Source organism: Sus scrofa, chromosome 12, assembly GCF_054392235.1.
Source record: "Sus scrofa isolate SSC_HxYL_T2T_F1_AM1 chromosome 12, Sscrofa_HxYL_maternal_Yorkshire_Landrace_v2.0, whole genome shotgun sequence".
NCBI classification, from domain to species: Eukaryota; Metazoa; Chordata; class Mammalia; order Artiodactyla; family Suidae; genus Sus; species Sus scrofa.
Genome location: NC_139394.1, coordinates 65,356,682 through 65,373,854, shown reverse-complemented (window position 1 = coordinate 65,373,854; position 17,173 = coordinate 65,356,682). Strand labels below are relative to the sequence as shown.

Here is a 17,173-nt window from a genome sequence, read left to right as displayed (position 1 = left end):
AGCCTGGCTAAAGGTTTATCAATTTTGTTATCCTTTAGAAAAATCAGATCTTGGTTTCATCGATCTTTTTTGAGATTTTTTAGTCTCTATTTTATTTATTTTCCCTCTGATCGCTATTATTTCTTTTTTTTCTGCTGACTTTGGGTTTGGTTTTTCTTCTTTTTCTAATTCCTTTGGGAGGTAGATTATTTGAGATTTTTATTGTTTCTTGTGTAAAGCCTATAAGACTATGAGCTTCCTTCTTTGAACTGCTTTTGCTGCATCCCATAGCTTTTTGGAGTGTTGTGTTCCATTTTCATTTGGCTTGAGGTACTTTCTGATTTCCTCTTTGATTTCTTCATTGACCAGTTAGTCTTTTAGTACCATGTTGTTTAGTCTCCACATGTTTCTTCCTTTCCCATTTTCCTCCTGTAGTTGATTTCTAGTTTCATACTACTGCGGTTAGAAAATATGCTTGAGGAGTTCTCGTAGTGGTGTAGTGGTCACGAACCTGACTGGTATGCATGAGGACGTGGGTTTGATCCTTGGCCTTGCTCAGTGGGTTAAGGATCCAGCATTGTTGTGAGTTGTGGTGTAGTTTGCTGACACAACTCAGATCCCAAGTTGCTGTGGCTGTGGCATAAGCTGGCAGCTACAGCTCCGATTTGATCCCTAGCCTGAGAACTTCCATATGCCATGGGTACAGCCCTAAAAAAGACGAAAAAAAAATGCTTGATATAATTTCTATGCCCTTAAATTTGTTGAGACTTGTTTTGTGGTTTAGCATGTGATCTATCCTCAGAATGTCTCACTTGCACCTGAAAAGAATACGTATTCTGCTGTTTGAGGATGTGATGTCTTGTAGATATCTATTGAGTCCAACTGGCCTATTCTGTCATTTAGAACCACTGTGGCCTTCTTGATTCTTCTGTCCATTGATGTAAGTGTGGTATTAATACTATTATTGTGTTATTGTCAGTTTCTTCATTTATGTCTACACTTTTAACAATTCTCCATGCTTCCTACCCTCAGCCCCTGGTAATGATGATTTTCTTTTCTGACTTGATGTGTTTGCTCTAGATACCTCATATAAGTAAAATTATACAGTATGTATCTTTTTGTGACTGGTTTATTTCATTTAGCATAATAATCTCAAGATTCATCCATTTTGTAACGTGTCAGAATTTCCTTCCTTTTAAAGTTTGGATAATATTCCATGGCATGTATAGGCCATATTTTCCTTATTTATTCATCTGTGAATGGATATTTGAGTTGCTTCTACCTTTTGATTATTGCAGATAATGCTGTTATGAACATGGGTGTAAAAATCTTGGAGATCCTTCTTTCAATTATTGTGTGTGTGTGTGTGTGTGTGTGTGTGTGTATCTGGAAATAATATTGCTGGACCATATGGTAGCTCTATTTTTTAATTTTTTGAGGAACAACCATACTGTTTTCCCACAGTGGCTACACCATTTTACATTGTCACCAACAGTGTACAAAGGTTCCAATTTATCCACATCCTCACCAACACTTGTTATTTTCTGTAGGTTGTTTTTAAGCAGCCATTCTGGTGGGTGTGAGATGATATCTTATTGTGGTTTTGATTTGCATTTTCCTAATGATCAGTGGCATTGATCATTTTTTTAAAAAGTTCTTGTTGACTATTTGTGTATCCTCTTTGGAGAAAGGTCTATTCAAGCCCTTGGCTCATTTTTAAAATCATTGTTCCTGTCAAGGTGTAGGAGTTCTTTCTATAGTCTGGATATTATGAGACCCAGATATCCTTATCAGATTGATGATTTGCAAATATTTTCTCCTGTTCTGTGGGCTACCTTTCATTCTGTTGATCGTGTCCTTTAACACAGAGAAGTTTTACATTTGGATGTAGTCCAATCCATCTTATTTTTACTTTAGTTGTCTGTGAGTATAGCATATTTCAGACCTATCTGTACTGCCATGTGTACACCCAGTGGTCTACTTTTACCTGTAGTACGCATCCACCACATTTTTCTAGTTCCCTAGTGATTGTCTCTCCCCCTACCCCCATACAAGCACACCAACCCAGTGAATACCCTCCAAGGTTTCTTATGGGGCTCAATGAAAGTTTCTCTGCTGTGTGTGTCAGCACACAAACACTGGTCTCGTTGACATCTTTGAACTGTATGACTTTTCTGGTGAACAGTGGTCCCTCCCTGTCTCTGGGCATTTGGGGGAGGCAGGCATGTAGAATGGAACTGCTGGTACCAAACCATGGAAAGCTAAGTGCTGTTGTCCCCATCCTCTAGGCTGGACCATGGACTGTTTCCAGGAGTGGGGGTCCTTCATCCAGCTGGCCATCCCCAGCATGTTCATGGTGTGCATCGAGTGGTGGACCTTTGAGGTTGGAACCTTCCTTGCAGGTTTGTCAAGAGTTCAGAGGAAACCTGTCAATAGCCTGGCTAACCATGTCTCCAGAGCTTTTCCGGGAACCCAAGCTGGCTTCTCCTTCCTCTCAGCTTCATTGGGCTCTTGTGGAAGGTTTCAGTTTGGGTTTAAATCTTCATCCGACCATAAGCATCTGCAGTTTGGTGAGGCTTTGTGCTACTCCACTCCCTTTCATTTCGTAGCTTCACAAGGGAGGCTTGCCAAGATCTTGGAGCAACCTGCCATGGTCATGGAGTGAAGTGCTGAGGTCATGGAGTGGCCTTCCAAGGTCATGGAGTGATCTGCCAAGGTCATGGAGCAGGAGAACAAAACCCAAGTCTAGTTCTCGACTCTTTGGCCACCTTCTGTCTCAGCTGACTTGTGCTAGGCACCGTGCCAAGTGGCCAGGGCATTGGCAAAGTGACTGATTTGGCTCTGTTGTAGCCTTGCTCTGTTTCTTTGAGACTTGTAATGCCTTTGGTCATGGGCGTTCACCTTGGCCTCCACCGCTAGTGAAGGAATAGAGAAAACAGAGATGGAGGACACTACTTGAGTGGATGTTTCTGTAGACACATGAACGGCCCCATCACTTCTCATGGGTTCCTCGGCCCTCTGTCCTCCCATGCACGCTGTGGCCCTCTGTCCTCCTGAGGGATGACCTGTGCCTCTGGGCACCTCGTTGTTTTCTACCATAAGCCCTGGGCGCTGTTCCCGGGTGGAGTAGGCACTTCGGGAACAAGCCTATATGACAGCATAGCTGCTGAGGTTCTCAGAAGTGGAGTGGACTCTGGGGTTGTCCTCGGCACAGACAGTGACTCCTGTCACTGGGTTATGCTTCCAGGGGCGATCTCCTCTTCTCTAGTTTTTGTAAGGAAAACGTTCACTTTACTCCATTTTTTGAACATTTCAGGACTGATAAGCGTGACAGAGCTTGGCGCCCAGGCCGTGGTTTATGAACTGGTTACTGCAGCCTACACGGTAAGGCGGTGCTGTGCCATCCGCTGGGATAGAAGTGAGACAGCACAGGGACAGGGAAGCCAGACTCACTGCTGGGTGTGGGTCCTGGCCAGGAGGCTTCCCAGCTGTGTGCTGCTGGGCTTCTTACTTAACCATTCTGAGCTTCAGTTTCCTCATACGCAAAATGGGAAAAAGAATCCCAACTTGGCAGGCGAAGACTGAATAGGATAAAGCATATGAAATCTTCAGCACAACACCTGGCAGGCTAATTCAGCAAACATGGGAGGGAGGCAGTCCCTGCCAGCAGCTTGTGGCTTTTGGTCTGGTGAGACAGAGACAAACAGGTAAACAGGTGAATAAAAGCATGATGGAGACACATGACGTGTACACGAAAGAAGCAAAAAGAGTCCAACTTGCCTGAAAACAGAGGGACACGCTTTTTCAGATGGGTTGGGAATGGTCCTTCTAGGCGGCTATTTAATCTGAGACTTGGATAGTGAGAGGGGACCAGCCTGGGAAGCTGATGGACAGAGGAGACCACAGGCTTGAGCAAAGGCTCCAGGATGGAAAAGAGCCCTGCGTGTTCAGGGACCTGGTTGAGGGGTTAGTGAGCAAAGAAGCTTCTTGGCACCGTGCAGAAGCTGGCTTGGAGGACAAGTGCGGGGGTGGTGGGTGGGGGCAGGAAGGAGGCTGTTGGAATCGTCCAGGGGAGCAAGTAGAAGGCTGCAGGTGCCGGAGGGGGAAGCGGCGGCGTTAGTTACATGGTGGGGCAGAGCCGAAGGGGCAGGACCAGGTTTGGACGCGGAAGGCAAGGCGGCCAACGGAAAGGATTGCCAGGGACCCCAGGGCTTCTGCTTGAACAGCTGCGTGGGGGTCACGCCTTGTACCTTTTGATGCTTTGTGAATATTCCAGCCCGTACACCTAAGACCTTGGCTTTGTTTGTTCCTTATTTTTTAAACACAGATGCCATCTGGGCAGTGGGATGATAAGCTGTTTTTGTTTCCATTGACTTGTGTATTTTCATCTTGAAAATGAAGGAAAGGGTGAGTGGGAACTGATGTGGTCACCCAGGAACGAAAAGGGACAGTGTCTGGAGCAACCCCGACATGCAGAGGTCAGGGGCTGAGGAGCTGTACCATTTACATTCCAACCAGCAGTATGTACATACCGATATTTCCACATCCTTGTAAACACTGAGTTTCTCTTTCTTTTGTCTCTCTCTTTCTTTCGTTTTTTTTTGTTTGTTTGTTTTTTGCTTTTTAGGGTTGCACCTGCGGCATATGGAGATTCCCAGGCTGGGGGTCAAATCGGAGCTACAGGTGCGGCCCACACCACAGCCACAGCAACGCCGGATCCGAGCCATATCTGCGACCTACACCACAGCTCATGGCAACACCGGATCCTTAACCCACTGAGCAAGGCCAGGGATCGAACCTGCATCCTCCTGGATACTGGTCAGGTTCTTCACCCGCCGAGCCAGAATGGAAACTCCCTTTTGGTCTTTGTTTCTGAGAAGGGTGGCAGCCACCAGCACCTCTGTCCCTGTGACCGACTGCTAGGACCTCACGTGGACTCACAAAGAATACAAATAACTGCCTTCAGGTCGACCAGGCCCTGTGCAGGGAGCCTGAGAGGACGGTGCAGTGGGCAGTGCGGCCTGGCCGAGCTGTCTGTCCCCAGCACTGCTCACGGCTGCCGCCTCCTGGGCGCCCCCTCGAAGAATACAGGGACCAGGCCCTTCCTGACTCTGTTCTGGACTTCCGCTTCCTGTGGGCTTCTCTCTTCCGGAAGCTGGTCTGTTTCTACTCTCACTGCTGTTGATGGGTTCATTTTCTGGTAAACAGCCTCACGGACATCTTGGTGGCATTTGGGGACAGAAGAGGGTTCCGCGTGTGAACGGGCCATTCGTTTTGAGCTGAAGCCACAATGTGTACTTGGGGTGTGCAAATCTTGCACATTTTTATATCGCCAGGTGCATTGTCTTTCCAGTTCTTAATCTTAACCATTTTTAATGCTTTTTTAAAAATCAACTTAGGCTAGTTCTCAAACCGCAACAAATTAGCTCTCAGGAAGAGGCTGCTTCTAGTGGGAACACGAAGTGAAAGCTGATGTATAAGTTACTGAAGGCAGACGCGGGCGCTAAAACCAGATTACCACACAGCCAGTGTTTCACAAACAGCCCCCCAGGGCAGCGCCGTGTTGCAGGGTAACAGGAGGGGGTCCAGGAGGTGAGCCTGCAGCTGGAAGAACGGTTCGTTTAAGCAGCAAGCAAGCTTATAGCGTCAGATGTTCATAATCATGAATTAATACGGTTTTGGCATCTGAAGGGACATGATTCAATTAATTAATTTTTTTAGGGCTGCACCTGCGGCACATGGAGGGTCCCAGGCGAGGGGTCGAATCAGAGCTGCAGGTGCAGGCCTACGCCACAGCCACAGCCACGCGGGATCCAAGCTGTGTTTGCGACCTACAGCACAGCTCACGGCAATATCGGGTCCTTAACCCACCGAGCAAGGCCAGGGATGGAACCCACAACCTCATGGATGCTCGTGGGAATCGTTTCTGCTGAGCCACAACGGGACTCCCACGTGGTTCAATTTAACGGGTAATGAGACACATGGAAAGTTGGGCACCCAAGGTGTGACGGAGTCAGATTTCATCACTTTTCGTGGAGTTCCCCCAGGGTGCCAGGCTTTGTTCCAAGTGCTTTGGCACACGGTTCACTTAATTTTTACAGCTTGCTTACTTGCGTGTGGCCCATTCCATCTCGTGGAGTGAGACGGGGCTGAGTGGACTTTCGAAAGAATGTGTTTTGCTAAGCAAAGAGGTGCTTGTCCTCGGGTCCGGCACCTTGACGAGGCTCTCCTCTGATGCCCTGGATGTGGGCAGCGGCCAGGGCGGTCGGCACCGCCTGTGCGGGGCAGAGCCTGGGTGGGTGGGGCCGAGCTGTTTGTTTCCAGTCGCACAGCAGAGGACGTGCTGGAAGCAGGTCTAGAACCCCGGTCTCCGACGGGCTCTGGCTGCCTTCCAGGTAGACTCCAGGGCACCCACATATTCGGATGTTGGGATCCTCTCACCTCTCCTCGTGACTTGTGCTCGTTCATTCCTAGGTGCCCCTTGGCTTTGGCGTGGCAGCCAGCGTCCGGGTGGGCAACGCGCTCGGGGCAGGGAATCCTGAGCAGGCGAGGCACTCTGGTGTCACCGTCCTGCTGTGTGCAGGTGAGTGTGGCGTTTCTGCCCGCTGGCTTCCGTCCTGAGTATCATGCAGCTGTAAGTGTGTCTAGATGACATAGAGCTCCCCCTGTGGCTCGGGGGGTTAAGAACCCACCGTGGTCTCTGTGAGGATGTGGATTCGATCCCGGGCTGCACTCCAGACTGGGTTAAGGATCCAGTGTTGCCTCAGGCTGTGGTGCAGGTCACAGATGGGGCTCGGACTCCGAGGTGCTGTGACTGTGGTGTAGACCTCAGCTGCAGCTCCAATTTGACCCCTGGCCTGGGAACTTCCATATGTTGCAGGTGTGGCCATGAAACATTTTTAAATTAAAAAAATATATATATGTCAGGAGTTCCCGTCTTAGTTCAGTGGTTAATGAATCCGACTGTGAACCAGAGGATTGAGGGTTTGATCCCTGGCCTTGCCCAGTGGGTTGGGGATCCAGCGTTGCCGTGAGCTGTGGTGTAGGCTGCAGATGCGGCTCGGATCCCATGTTGCTGTGGCCGTGGCGAAGGCTGGCGGCTACAGCTCCGATTGGACCCCTAGCCTGGGACCCTCCATATGCTGCGGATGCAGCCCTAGAAAAATAAATAAGTAAAGGATAGTAAAAGGATTTAAAAAGAATATATATATATCAGATTTGCCCTAGTAATTGACTTACACATATAAACTCAACCGAAATCTTTGTTCTTTACGCCATTTCCAGGATACTCAGTTAAGTAAAGCTTCTAAGCGTGATTTTCTGCTACTAGGTACCAACTAAATTCTGTTCCACTTGGTACCAAGGGGACTATTTCGAAGGCAGTTGTTATCATGGGCAGGCTTATTTCTGACCAGAGTCTGTGTGTCCAGCTCTCCTGGTCCCTGGACCACTGCCTCTCAGACAGTTGGAATGTCCTGGAATCTGCGCATCAGAGACTTTCCTGAGTTTGGTGGTGTCTACTGAGCATCTCTCCGAGTCTCCCTTCAGAAAAGGAGTTAGACTCTCCCGACTTAGTTGCTCTTTTCCTCCGCGATGAGAAGAAACAGTTTCGTGGTTACATTTCTTCAATTATTGACCCAGATCCCTCGTGAGCAGTCAGTCCAGGGCTTGATCCCTGCCTGCAGAGCTGCCATTTCCCGTTGTCTTGTGTGTATTTTCCAGGTGTCTGTGCACTTGTGATAAGCACCGTGCTTGCTGCTTTAAAGGATGTGGTTGCCTATGCGTTTACCAGAGACAAGTAGGTACCATCTTCTCGAAGATGCTTGCTTTCTTTGCTGTGCTTTTCTGGCTCTGAGAGGTGGGTCACTTTTTACTTCTCGGGAAAATCTGCAGGCGGCCGGGAGAGCGAACCACAGTACCTAAATCTGAACAAGGTGGGAGGAAGGAAGCCCATGGAAGCCACTCCGACACCCGTTCATTCATCCATCAAACCCAAGTGGGGTTTCTCCTGTGCTCAGTGTGGTTTTGCTCAGAGACACACAGGAAGAGCAAAGGGAAAACCCTCTTCCCAGGAGAGGCACCTCCCTGTCCAGGGCACAGCATCCCCAAGCACCTCTGGGTCATCTGGGCAATGTCTGCATAAACCATGGACCCAATCTTAGGTTGAATGTCACTGCATTCTCTGTAATTATGAGTGTGTAATTATTTAGATACAAGAAACTATCTTGAATTAGCCAAATCCTCATGAAAAAGCTTCAGTAATTTAAACCAGTTGCCTCAGATTCCGCATGTAAAGAAAATCAGTTTTTTTACTTCCAAATGTGCTCCCCTTGTTTGACCCGACCCCATTGGTTTTCGACGAGTGCTTAAACATATTCTCATCAAATCTCAGGACCGAGGAGCTAGTCAGATGGAGTAATAGGAACTAGATTTACCCTCATATCTGAAACAACTAAACTTGGGGACAAAATCTGTATTTAAAGAAATGGGGATTCCTGCCACGGCTCGGTGGTGAATGAAGCCGACTGGCATCCATAAGGATGTGTGTTCAGTATCTGGCCCCGCTCAGTGGGTTAAGGATCCAGCACTGCCGCGAGCTGGGGTGTAGGTTGCAGATGCAGCTCGGATCCCGCATTGCTGTGGCTCTAGCATAGGCCAGTGGCTATGGCTTTGATTCAACCCCTCGCCTGGGAACCTCCATATGCCACAGGTGCAGCCCTAAAAAGACAAAAAGACAAAACAAAACCAAAAAATGGTTTCAGACATTGGACAGCAGGCAGCACAGAGAAACCGTGCAGGGAGACGGATGGGGAGAACCCTTTGACTGCCCCAGTGTACCTACCGCAAGGGGATTCCCAGGACAAAGCACAGACGGGGCCCTGCCAAGCCACTCCATCTCCTGGGAGTCAGGGAGGCCATGCGGCCGGGTTCCCAGGCAGAGTCCCAGTGCAGGGAGGGCGCCCAGAGAATGAGCTTTGGAGGGCTGCAGACTTCGAGTCTTTAGTTGACCACTGAGCTGATCATGCCTGTAAGGATCCTACTTGAGGCTGGGGGAGCAGGGTGGGGGTCTTGGGGGGACACCAGAAAGGAGCAGGCAGAACAAACTAAGCCTTGTAGTGTGTGGGATGGCTAAGGGAGTTCCCTGAAGGACCTTTGCCTCTACAATGGAGGAAAACGAGCCCTAGGATGAAGGCTGCTCTGGTCCCACCAAACAAGACTTAAAAGAAGACTTGGAAAGGATCAAACTGCTTCCAAGAGAGTTAACTGTATCACAGTCCAAGAGTATTTAAAATAATACAAGAATATGTAGTACCTGGCAGAGTAAAATTCACAATGCCTGCATCTAATTAAAAATGACTAAGTTGGAGTTTCTGTTGTGGTGCAGTGGAAACAAATCCAGCTAGTATCCATGAGGACGTGGGTCAGGGATCTGGTGTTGCCGTGAGCTGTGGTGTAGCTTGCAGAAACGGCTTGGATCCCACGTTGCCACGTTGTGGCATAGGCCAGCAGCTGCAGCTCTGATTCAGTCTCTAGCCTTGGAACCTACATATGCCATGAGTGTGGCCCTAAAAAGCCAAAAAAAAAAAAACAAGCATACAAAGGAGCAAGAAACTAAAATCCATAGAAACATCAATCAACTGAAACTGATCCAGAAATGAAACATATGATAGAATTAGTACACAGGGATATTAAAAGATTTAATAACTATGTTTTGTATTTTCAAGATGGCAGAGGAAAACATGAGCATGCTCAAGTAAAACATCAAAGATTTTTTTTTTAAAAAAAAAGCAACAACAGATTGAACTTACAGAGCTGAAAAAAATGTCTGAAAGGAAAACATTTTGGATGACAGTAACAGCCGGTTAGACACTGCAGAAGAAAAGATGAGTGAACTTGAAGATATAGCAATAGTCCATATTCTAAAGGAAATGCAGCGAGAAAAAAGACTGGGATAAAGGAATATCCGTGAGATGTGATTTGCCTAAAAAAGAATGTAATCATTTTCTAAGCAGAGAGAGGACAGGGAAAAAAAACTTGGCAAATCTTTCTTCATTTGGTAAAATCTTAGAACTAAAGGGATCTAAGAGTCTATTTGATATATAATTACCCAACTTACACTGGGATCCCTCCAAATCATTCTTGCTGGGCTGTCCAACCTCCACTTTCATAACCCCTGTGGTGAGGTTGTGCTGCCCCCCTCCAAGGAAGCATCATTCTCAGGGCACCTTTCTTATTTTGAACTGAAATCTACCCATAATTTCCACCCACTTATTCCAGTGCTTGTAGGAGTCTAAATCCATTTCTGAATTACAGCTGGCGGATGTTTGAAGGTGTCTCTTAGGCTCTGTATGTAACCATCTGGAATTCCTTCTGACCTGCCCCATGGAGTGTGATTTTGAGTCTCCACCATCTAGAATTTGTGAGACCTGAAGGCTGTGCTCTTAGCCCATTTAGAGCAGAACTATGTCCACTGTACCTCGTTCTACATGATGGGTTTCTAGTGAAATACCACAGTCAGTCTGACTGTGGGTGTGCTGTGACCAGCCCAGCATCCACACCCTGCCTTCATGTGGCTGTTTTCTTGAGCCGAAATGCAGAGCTTACATTTCATTTGTACCCAGAGTCTTTATTATTTTGGGACTCATCCTGACATTTTTCGTTCCTAATTCTGTTAGTGACAGTATTTCCTATTCTTTCCTACTTCTGGCATCTGTATGGCATGTGGAAGTTCCCAGGCTAAGAGTCAAATTGGAGCTGCAGCTGCCAGCCTATACCACAGCCACAGCAATACGGGATCTGAGCCACATATGTGACCTACACCACAGCTCACAACAATGCTGGATCTTTAACCCACTGAGCAAGGCCAGGGATCAAACCTGCATCCTTATGGATAATAGCTAGGTTCTTAGCCTGCTGAGCCACACGGGGAACTCCTGATATATGCTTTGATATCTCCATGTCCTCTTTTGCCTAAATCTCTGGCATCTTCATTAGGCTCTTCTGCCCCCTCCTGTCAATTCTACCAGCATCCTGGTTGAGCTTGGTATCCACACAGATGAGCTACCCACTGCCCCAGCCCCTCTCTCTAGTGCCCTTGTCCTCGCCCCAGTAACCTCTGACCTCCCCATTTGGGAAGTTTTCAGCCATTCCTTCTCCCAGTATTTTTCCTGTCTTTCTCTCCTCACCTCTGGCACTCCCACTGTTATGTGTGCTGGTTTCCTGGGTGTGTCAACAGTCTCTCTTCATTTTCCTTCTTTCGTTTTTCTTTGTGTCCCTTGGTATGAATAATCTCAAGTACCCTACCCTCAAGTTCACTGAGTTGTGGGATTTTTTTTTTTTTTTTTTGGTCTTTTTAGGACTGCACCCACAGCACATGGAGGTTCCCAGGCTAGGAGTGGAATCAGAGCTGCAGCTGCTGGTCTACACCACAGCCACAGCAATGCTGGATCTGTGACCTACATCCCAGCTCACAGCAATGCCAGATCCTTAACCCACTGATGGAGGCCAGGGATTGAACCCGTGTCCTCATGGATACTAGTCGGGTTTTTAACCCACTGAGCCACAACAGGTACTCCTTCCTTTAGCTTTAGACATGGTTTTCCTTAACTCTTTGAACATATTTAAAATAGCTGATGTCAGTATTTTTTAGTGAGTCCAAGGTCTGTGCTCCCTTAGAGACGATTTTTTTCATTCCTTTTTGTACCCTGGGTAGGGCGCATGCGTACTTGTTTCTTTAAAGGACTCATCATTTTTTGTTGAAAACTAGGTATTTTTTAGTGGTATAATGTGGCAATTCTGGAAATCATATTTTCCCTTTCCCTGGGCTTTGCTGTTGCTGCTTATTGTTGGCTCAGTGACTTCTGTGACCTAACGTGGGCGAGTCTGCATTGTCTGCTGAGTGTGGCCACTGAGGGCTCTGCTGCGTGGCCTTAGAGGTCCACCACGACTGGACAGTTCCTTCAACGTCTGCACCCAGCCCCCTCCCAGTCTTTGCTGGCGGGGCGGGGAGCTCTCTGCAGGTGTCGCAGCCCCTCCAGCGCTCAGCCAGGCAGCCCACAGCTCAGCCTTGACCTTCGCCTCCTGCTTGGGCAGAGTCTCACGCTCAGCCAGAGGGGGAAGCACAGGCCTCCTCCATTCCTCCCCCTCTCCTTCCTCTCCCCCTCTCTCCTTCCCTTTTATAGCAGCACCCGCCGCACATGGAGGTTCCCAGGCAAGGGGTTGAAACAGAGCTGCAGCTGCCGGCCTCCACCACAGCAACAACACGCCGGATCCGAGCCACCTCTGCGACCTACGCCACTGCTCACGGCAACCCTGGATCCTTAATCCACGGAGCGAGGCCAGGGATCAAACCTGCTTCCTCACCAACACTATGTCAGGTTCTTAACCCACTGAGGTGTTTTCTACATAAACACTGGCCTTCCCTGGTGGCTCAGTGGGATACGGGTCCAATGTCGTCACTGCTAGGTCTCTGGTCACTGCTGTGGTGTGGGTTTGATCCCTGCCCCGGGAACTTCTGCATGCTGTGGGCGTGGCCAAAAAACATTAAAAACAAAAAACCCTGGCCTCCAAGTGCCTTTCTGAGGAAGACTCTGGTTTGCCGAGGAGGGTGGTCGCGCACAGGTGGAAACCTGCAGCTGTTTCTTCCTGACCCACGGTTTATACTCAGACCAAACTTCAGTAATCACCTGCTACAGCGGAAGTCTAGCCACATCCCTTGTCACCTACACTCTGACTAGTAAAATTTGGGTGAGTGAGGTTTTCTCACGTCCTCATTTTATCAAACAGGAAAGCAGCCTTTGGACTGTGCTGACTGATCGGTTGGGCGGGTCGGTGGTGGTTATAAATGCTGCACACTCCACTACGGCTTTTGCGTCACTGACTGCTGTCTCTTCCTCCCACAGAGCAATTATCTCCCTCGTGAGCCGTGTGATGCCTATTTTTGCTCCCTTTCATCTATTTGATGCACTTGCAGTGAGTACACGGATTTTACTGCCTCTATGAAGAAAAAGTTGTTTTGCGTTTCTGGTTTTGATTGAAATGGCTGTGATTTCATCTTTGCTGGCAACGGTTGGGGCTGTGCGAGGGGCAGGCAGCTGACCCAAGAGGGTAGCGCCTCAGGCGGGAGAGACCCGGTTAGCCCGCCTCCTTGGCTGCACCTGGGCGCAGATGCTCTGGGTACCTCCCAGCCAGATGGCGAGGGGACCTCTGCGTGGCCTCCGAGGAGGGCCATGCTCCCTCAGAGGCAACTCTGCCGACGAGAAAGTTCTTCTCCTGGCTGTTCCTCTGTAGATTTACAGGTATTTAAAGGCCCTTCTGCTAAACCCTGGAATCATTCCTTGAGGCTTATTCCTGGTTTCAGCAATTAGTCCTGATGACATGACCTCTGGGTCCACGTGCCACCTTGCTTTTCTTCCCAAGGGTTTTCTTCTGCTGAGTCACGGTGACTCAGAAGATGTGACGTCATGATTGGACGCTGGCTGTGGCATTAAAAAAAAAAAAGTGCAAAAGACAGCAAGATGGTTATCACCACTCTGGCTCTGGGCATTTCTGAAGCCTGTGATTGCATTAATATTCTTCAGCCCTGATATCAGACTAGTTTCTGATGAGCGCTCCATCCGTGAAACCCCTACATTAAAAAAAAAAAAAAAACACATACGCTTTTATAAACATTTTTGAACAGAGATTTAAATGCCATAAGCGGGTGGGTTTCTGGTGAGAGATGCTAGAGCCGCTGTCGATGCCATTGGAGAAGCAGATGCTTTTCTCTCTTTTGAGCCCGGTCAGAGCTGTGAACTGTCAGGGTGCTGTTCTGACCCGATGCCCGGCTGCATGACGGCAACGCTGGCTTTGGTTTTCCTCTCTTTAGGGCACCTCTGGCGGAGTCCTGAGAGGCACTGGAAAGCAAAAGATGGGGGCCTTCTCGAATGCCATTGGTTATTATGTCTTTGGTTTCCCCCTTGGAGTATCCCTGATGTTTGCTGCTCATCATGGGATAATAGGTGAGTGTCTGGTTCCTTGGTGATGCTCAAGTCTCACCTGAAGGTTCAGGCAAACCGATGAGGAACACAGCGGCTGTCTGGAAAGTGGGCCCCAGGGGATAGAAAACAGTATTTTCTCCCTAAATAGTTACTCTGTATCTAGAATACACAATTGGTATATTCTGTATACAAAAGCAATTTGTGTATGCTGTACACAAACACACTGGAAATGTTGGGTCTTGGAGAAAATAAGCACGGTCCCGCCCCCAGGATGAGACTGAGATTAAGAAAGAAATCACGCCCGTATTCCATTTGGGTGAAATACTGCAAAAGAGAAGAACCGGGTGCTGTGAGCACCTGTGACGGGCTGGAGGAAGCTGGCTGAGAACAGCTTCCTGGGGTCGTAACGCATCGGTTGAGACCTGAGATGCCACTCGAGTTGCCTAGAGGAAGTGAAGGCATTTGCTGAAAAGCCGGTCTTTGTGGCATGGTCTGGCATCCTCGCCAGAAGTCAACGAGCCACAGAGGCGCGGGTTTATTTCTGCACTCTGTTCTGCTCACGCAGGTGCCACACCGTTGGGGTGACGGTAGCTGGGCCGAGAGCTTTGAAATCAGGACGTGTTCGTCCTGCTTGGCTCTTCTTTTTCCCTTTTGTCTTGACCATTCAGGGCCCCTGCGTTTCCACGGAATGTGAGGATCAGCTTTTCCATTTTTGCAAAAAAGCCCACTGGAATTTTCTTTTTTTAAGTCAGGGCTGCCCGAAAGCTGGAGACTGCTTTGGGGGGATACTGCCTTCTCAACGAGGCTAAGTCTTCTAATCCATGGGTGGGGACCGTCTTTGCATTCACGGGGGTCTTGCAGGTCTTCCGCCAATGCTTTGCAGTTGTCGCTGTACTAGTCTTCCGCGTCCTTGGTTAAATGTAGTCCTAGAGGGTTGATTCTTTTGGATGCTATTGGAAACAGAATTGTTTTCTTAATTTCCGTTTCAGATTGTTCTTTGCTGGTATGGTAATACACAACTGATTTGTGTGCGCTGAGCTTTCCAGTGAGCTGAATCCATTTATTTGCTCTAGTATTTTTTGTGAATTCTTTAGAACTTTCTCTATAGAGGATGCCATATGTCAACAGAAATCATTTTACTCCTTCCTGTCCAATTTTAATGCCTTTTATTTCTATTTTTTTTTTTTTTGGTCTTTTTCCCCCCCTTTCTAGGGCCGCTTCCCACGGCATAGGGAGGTTCCCAGGCTAGGGGTCTAATCAGAGCTGTAGCCGCCAGCCTACACCAGAGCCACAGCCATGCAGGATCCAAGCCACATCTGCGACCTACACCCCAGCTCACAGCAACGCCGGATCCTTAACCCGACCAAGGCCAGGGATCGAACTCTCAACCTCATGGTTCCTAGTCGGATTCGTTAACCACTGTGCCACTATGGGAACTCCTATTTCTATTTCTTGCCTTATTGTTCTATGATAAAATCTTAACCTTTTGTCTGTACCACCCACCAGTACTTTTAACTTAAAAAAGTAAGGTAAGGCTATAATCTATAGGGTGGGAGAGTTTCACAGAGGGTCTGTGCAGAAGTGCGCTAACCTTTCAGGTACATACGTCATTTAAATGTACGACATCAGATACGCTCTCCTGTCAGCTCCTTTACACACGGAGGAGCCAAGGCCTCAAGAGTTTAGATAACTCGACTCACAGACAGTAGGTGATAAGACAAGGTCCCGACCCAGGTGGCTGCCCCTAGAGCCACTCTCGTTTCTGCAGTGCGTGGTGTCTGTCTCACTCCAAGGTTTACGATTCCTTCATTCATCTCCCAGATGTGTGTGGGACCGGTGTGTGTGCGTGTGTGTGCACACGTGCATAGGCATGGATGCCCCATCTTCTTTTTCCACACATCTGTTGATGGACACTGAGGTTGCTTCCGTATCTTGGCTGTTGTACGTACTGCTGCTGAGAACGTTGGGATGCATGTGTGTTTTCGAACTAGTGTTTTGGCTTTTTTGGATGTGTGCCCAGGAGCGGAGTTGCTGGATCACGCGGTACTTCTATTCGTGGTCTTTTGAGAAACCTCCACGCTATTTTCCACAGTGGCTGCACCCGATTACATGCCACCGGCGTGCAGGAGAGCGCGCTTGTCGCCACATCCTCACCGGCGAGTGCTATTCCTGGTCTCCTTGGTGGTGGCCATGCTGACAGGTGTGCGGGGGTCGCTCGCTGCGGTTTGGATCTGCGTTTCCCTGGTGACGAGCGACGCTGAGCATCTCTTCGTGTGCCTGTTGGCCATCTTTATGTCCTCTTTGGCAAAATACCCAAGCAGTTCTGCCATGTTTTAATTGGGTTGTGGTTTTGGTTTTACGATGTTGAGAGAGGCGGGTTTCCAAGGGGGTTTTGAGCACGCTGGGGGCTCACACACTCTCCCCAGTCTGGGAGCTCCCGGTGGGGGTGGGCTCGCACCTGACTTGGCATCAAGCCTGGAGCCTTCAGGGCTGGAACGCTCTTCCCTGACCTCCGCCCCCCCCCTTTCTGCACCCCCCTGGGGCCAGCCTGCCCTCCCCTCTGCCCGCGGGCCCTGCCTGGAGCCCCACCACTGGCCCGTCTGCCCTCTGCCCACACCCTCCTCCTGGCGGGGCTGCAGGTCACGGCTCGGCCCACGTCCTGCTGGGCCCTGGTCACTCTTAGCAGCGTCGTGTTTCCTTGGCCACCGGGTGTCTCCCCAGGAGCTCCTAAGCCTTGTGAGGGCGCTGACCCCCTCGGCCTGTTCCTTCCGCGTTTCCAGCCCTTCCACCACCACCCAGCCCAGACAGAGCCCGGAAATACTCGTCGGGGCCGCATATAAAGCAGCAGACAGTCTGGGGGGCGCTTTTTATTGTGACTGATGGACCGACTGCCCCGGAGAGGCCAGGGCACGCAGGCGGCTGACCCTGGTCCCTAAGGACCGCGCGTCTCGGGGCGCTGTTCTAAGTGCCGTTCGCTGTGTGGACACCGCGGGGCCGGGACAGCGCTGCGCTGACGGTCGCAGGATGGAGAAAAGCGAAACGGGGTCCCTCGCTTTGCACCCGCAGGTCTCTGGTCCGGACTGACGGTCTGCGTGTCCCTGCAGACCCTCTTCTACCTGGTGCACATCTGGAGGACGGACTGGACCAGCGCCGCCCAGCAGGTGAGGGGCAGCGCGGCCCCGGGGAGGGGGCCCCTCGGGGTCAGAGGGCAGCCA

The 17,173-nt window shown here is 49.4% G+C and overlaps 2 protein-coding genes and 1 long non-coding RNA gene across 8 annotated transcripts in view; 1 reads left to right on the top strand and 2 right to left on the bottom strand.

Annotated features, from left to right (window-relative positions):
* The window catches only part of LOC146398432 (uncharacterized), a 134,648-nt gene that overhangs the window by 85,521 nt on the left and 31,954 nt on the right, over positions 1-17,173 (bottom strand). The window lies entirely within an intron of this gene.
* Positions 1-17,173, bottom strand: part of LOC110256118 (uncharacterized) — a 77,842-nt gene that overhangs the window by 35,639 nt on the left and 25,030 nt on the right. For 2 of the 5 annotated variants that reach the window (XR_014822005.1, XR_014822006.1), the window contains exon 6: positions 16,810-17,097. The exons of 2 other annotated variants lie outside the window; for them this stretch is intronic. The gene's annotated coding sequence lies outside the window, so the exon portion shown is untranslated. Of the gene's footprint in view, positions 1-9,292; positions 9,424-16,809; positions 17,098-17,173 lie in introns of those variants that run through there. One more of the 5 variants, XR_014822012.1, reaches the window with a different exon arrangement.
* Positions 1-17,173, top strand: part of LOC102157639 (multidrug and toxin extrusion protein 2) — a 42,682-nt gene that overhangs the window by 23,508 nt on the left and 2,001 nt on the right. The window contains exons 8-15 of one of the 2 annotated variants that reach the window (XM_084986426.1): positions 2,268-2,381; positions 3,296-3,363; positions 6,454-6,562; positions 7,702-7,777; positions 12,882-12,951; positions 13,847-13,979; positions 16,051-16,158; positions 17,025-17,119. In XM_084986426.1, coding sequence (XP_084842552.1) covers positions 2,268-2,381; positions 3,296-3,363; positions 6,454-6,562; positions 7,702-7,777; positions 12,882-12,951; positions 13,847-13,979; positions 16,051-16,158; positions 17,025-17,119 — 773 coding nt within the window. The remainder of the gene's footprint in view (positions 1-2,267; positions 2,382-3,295; positions 3,364-6,453; positions 6,563-7,701; positions 7,778-12,881; positions 12,952-13,846; positions 13,980-16,050; positions 16,159-17,024; positions 17,120-17,173) is intronic. The other variant, XM_013981366.2, reaches the window with a different exon arrangement.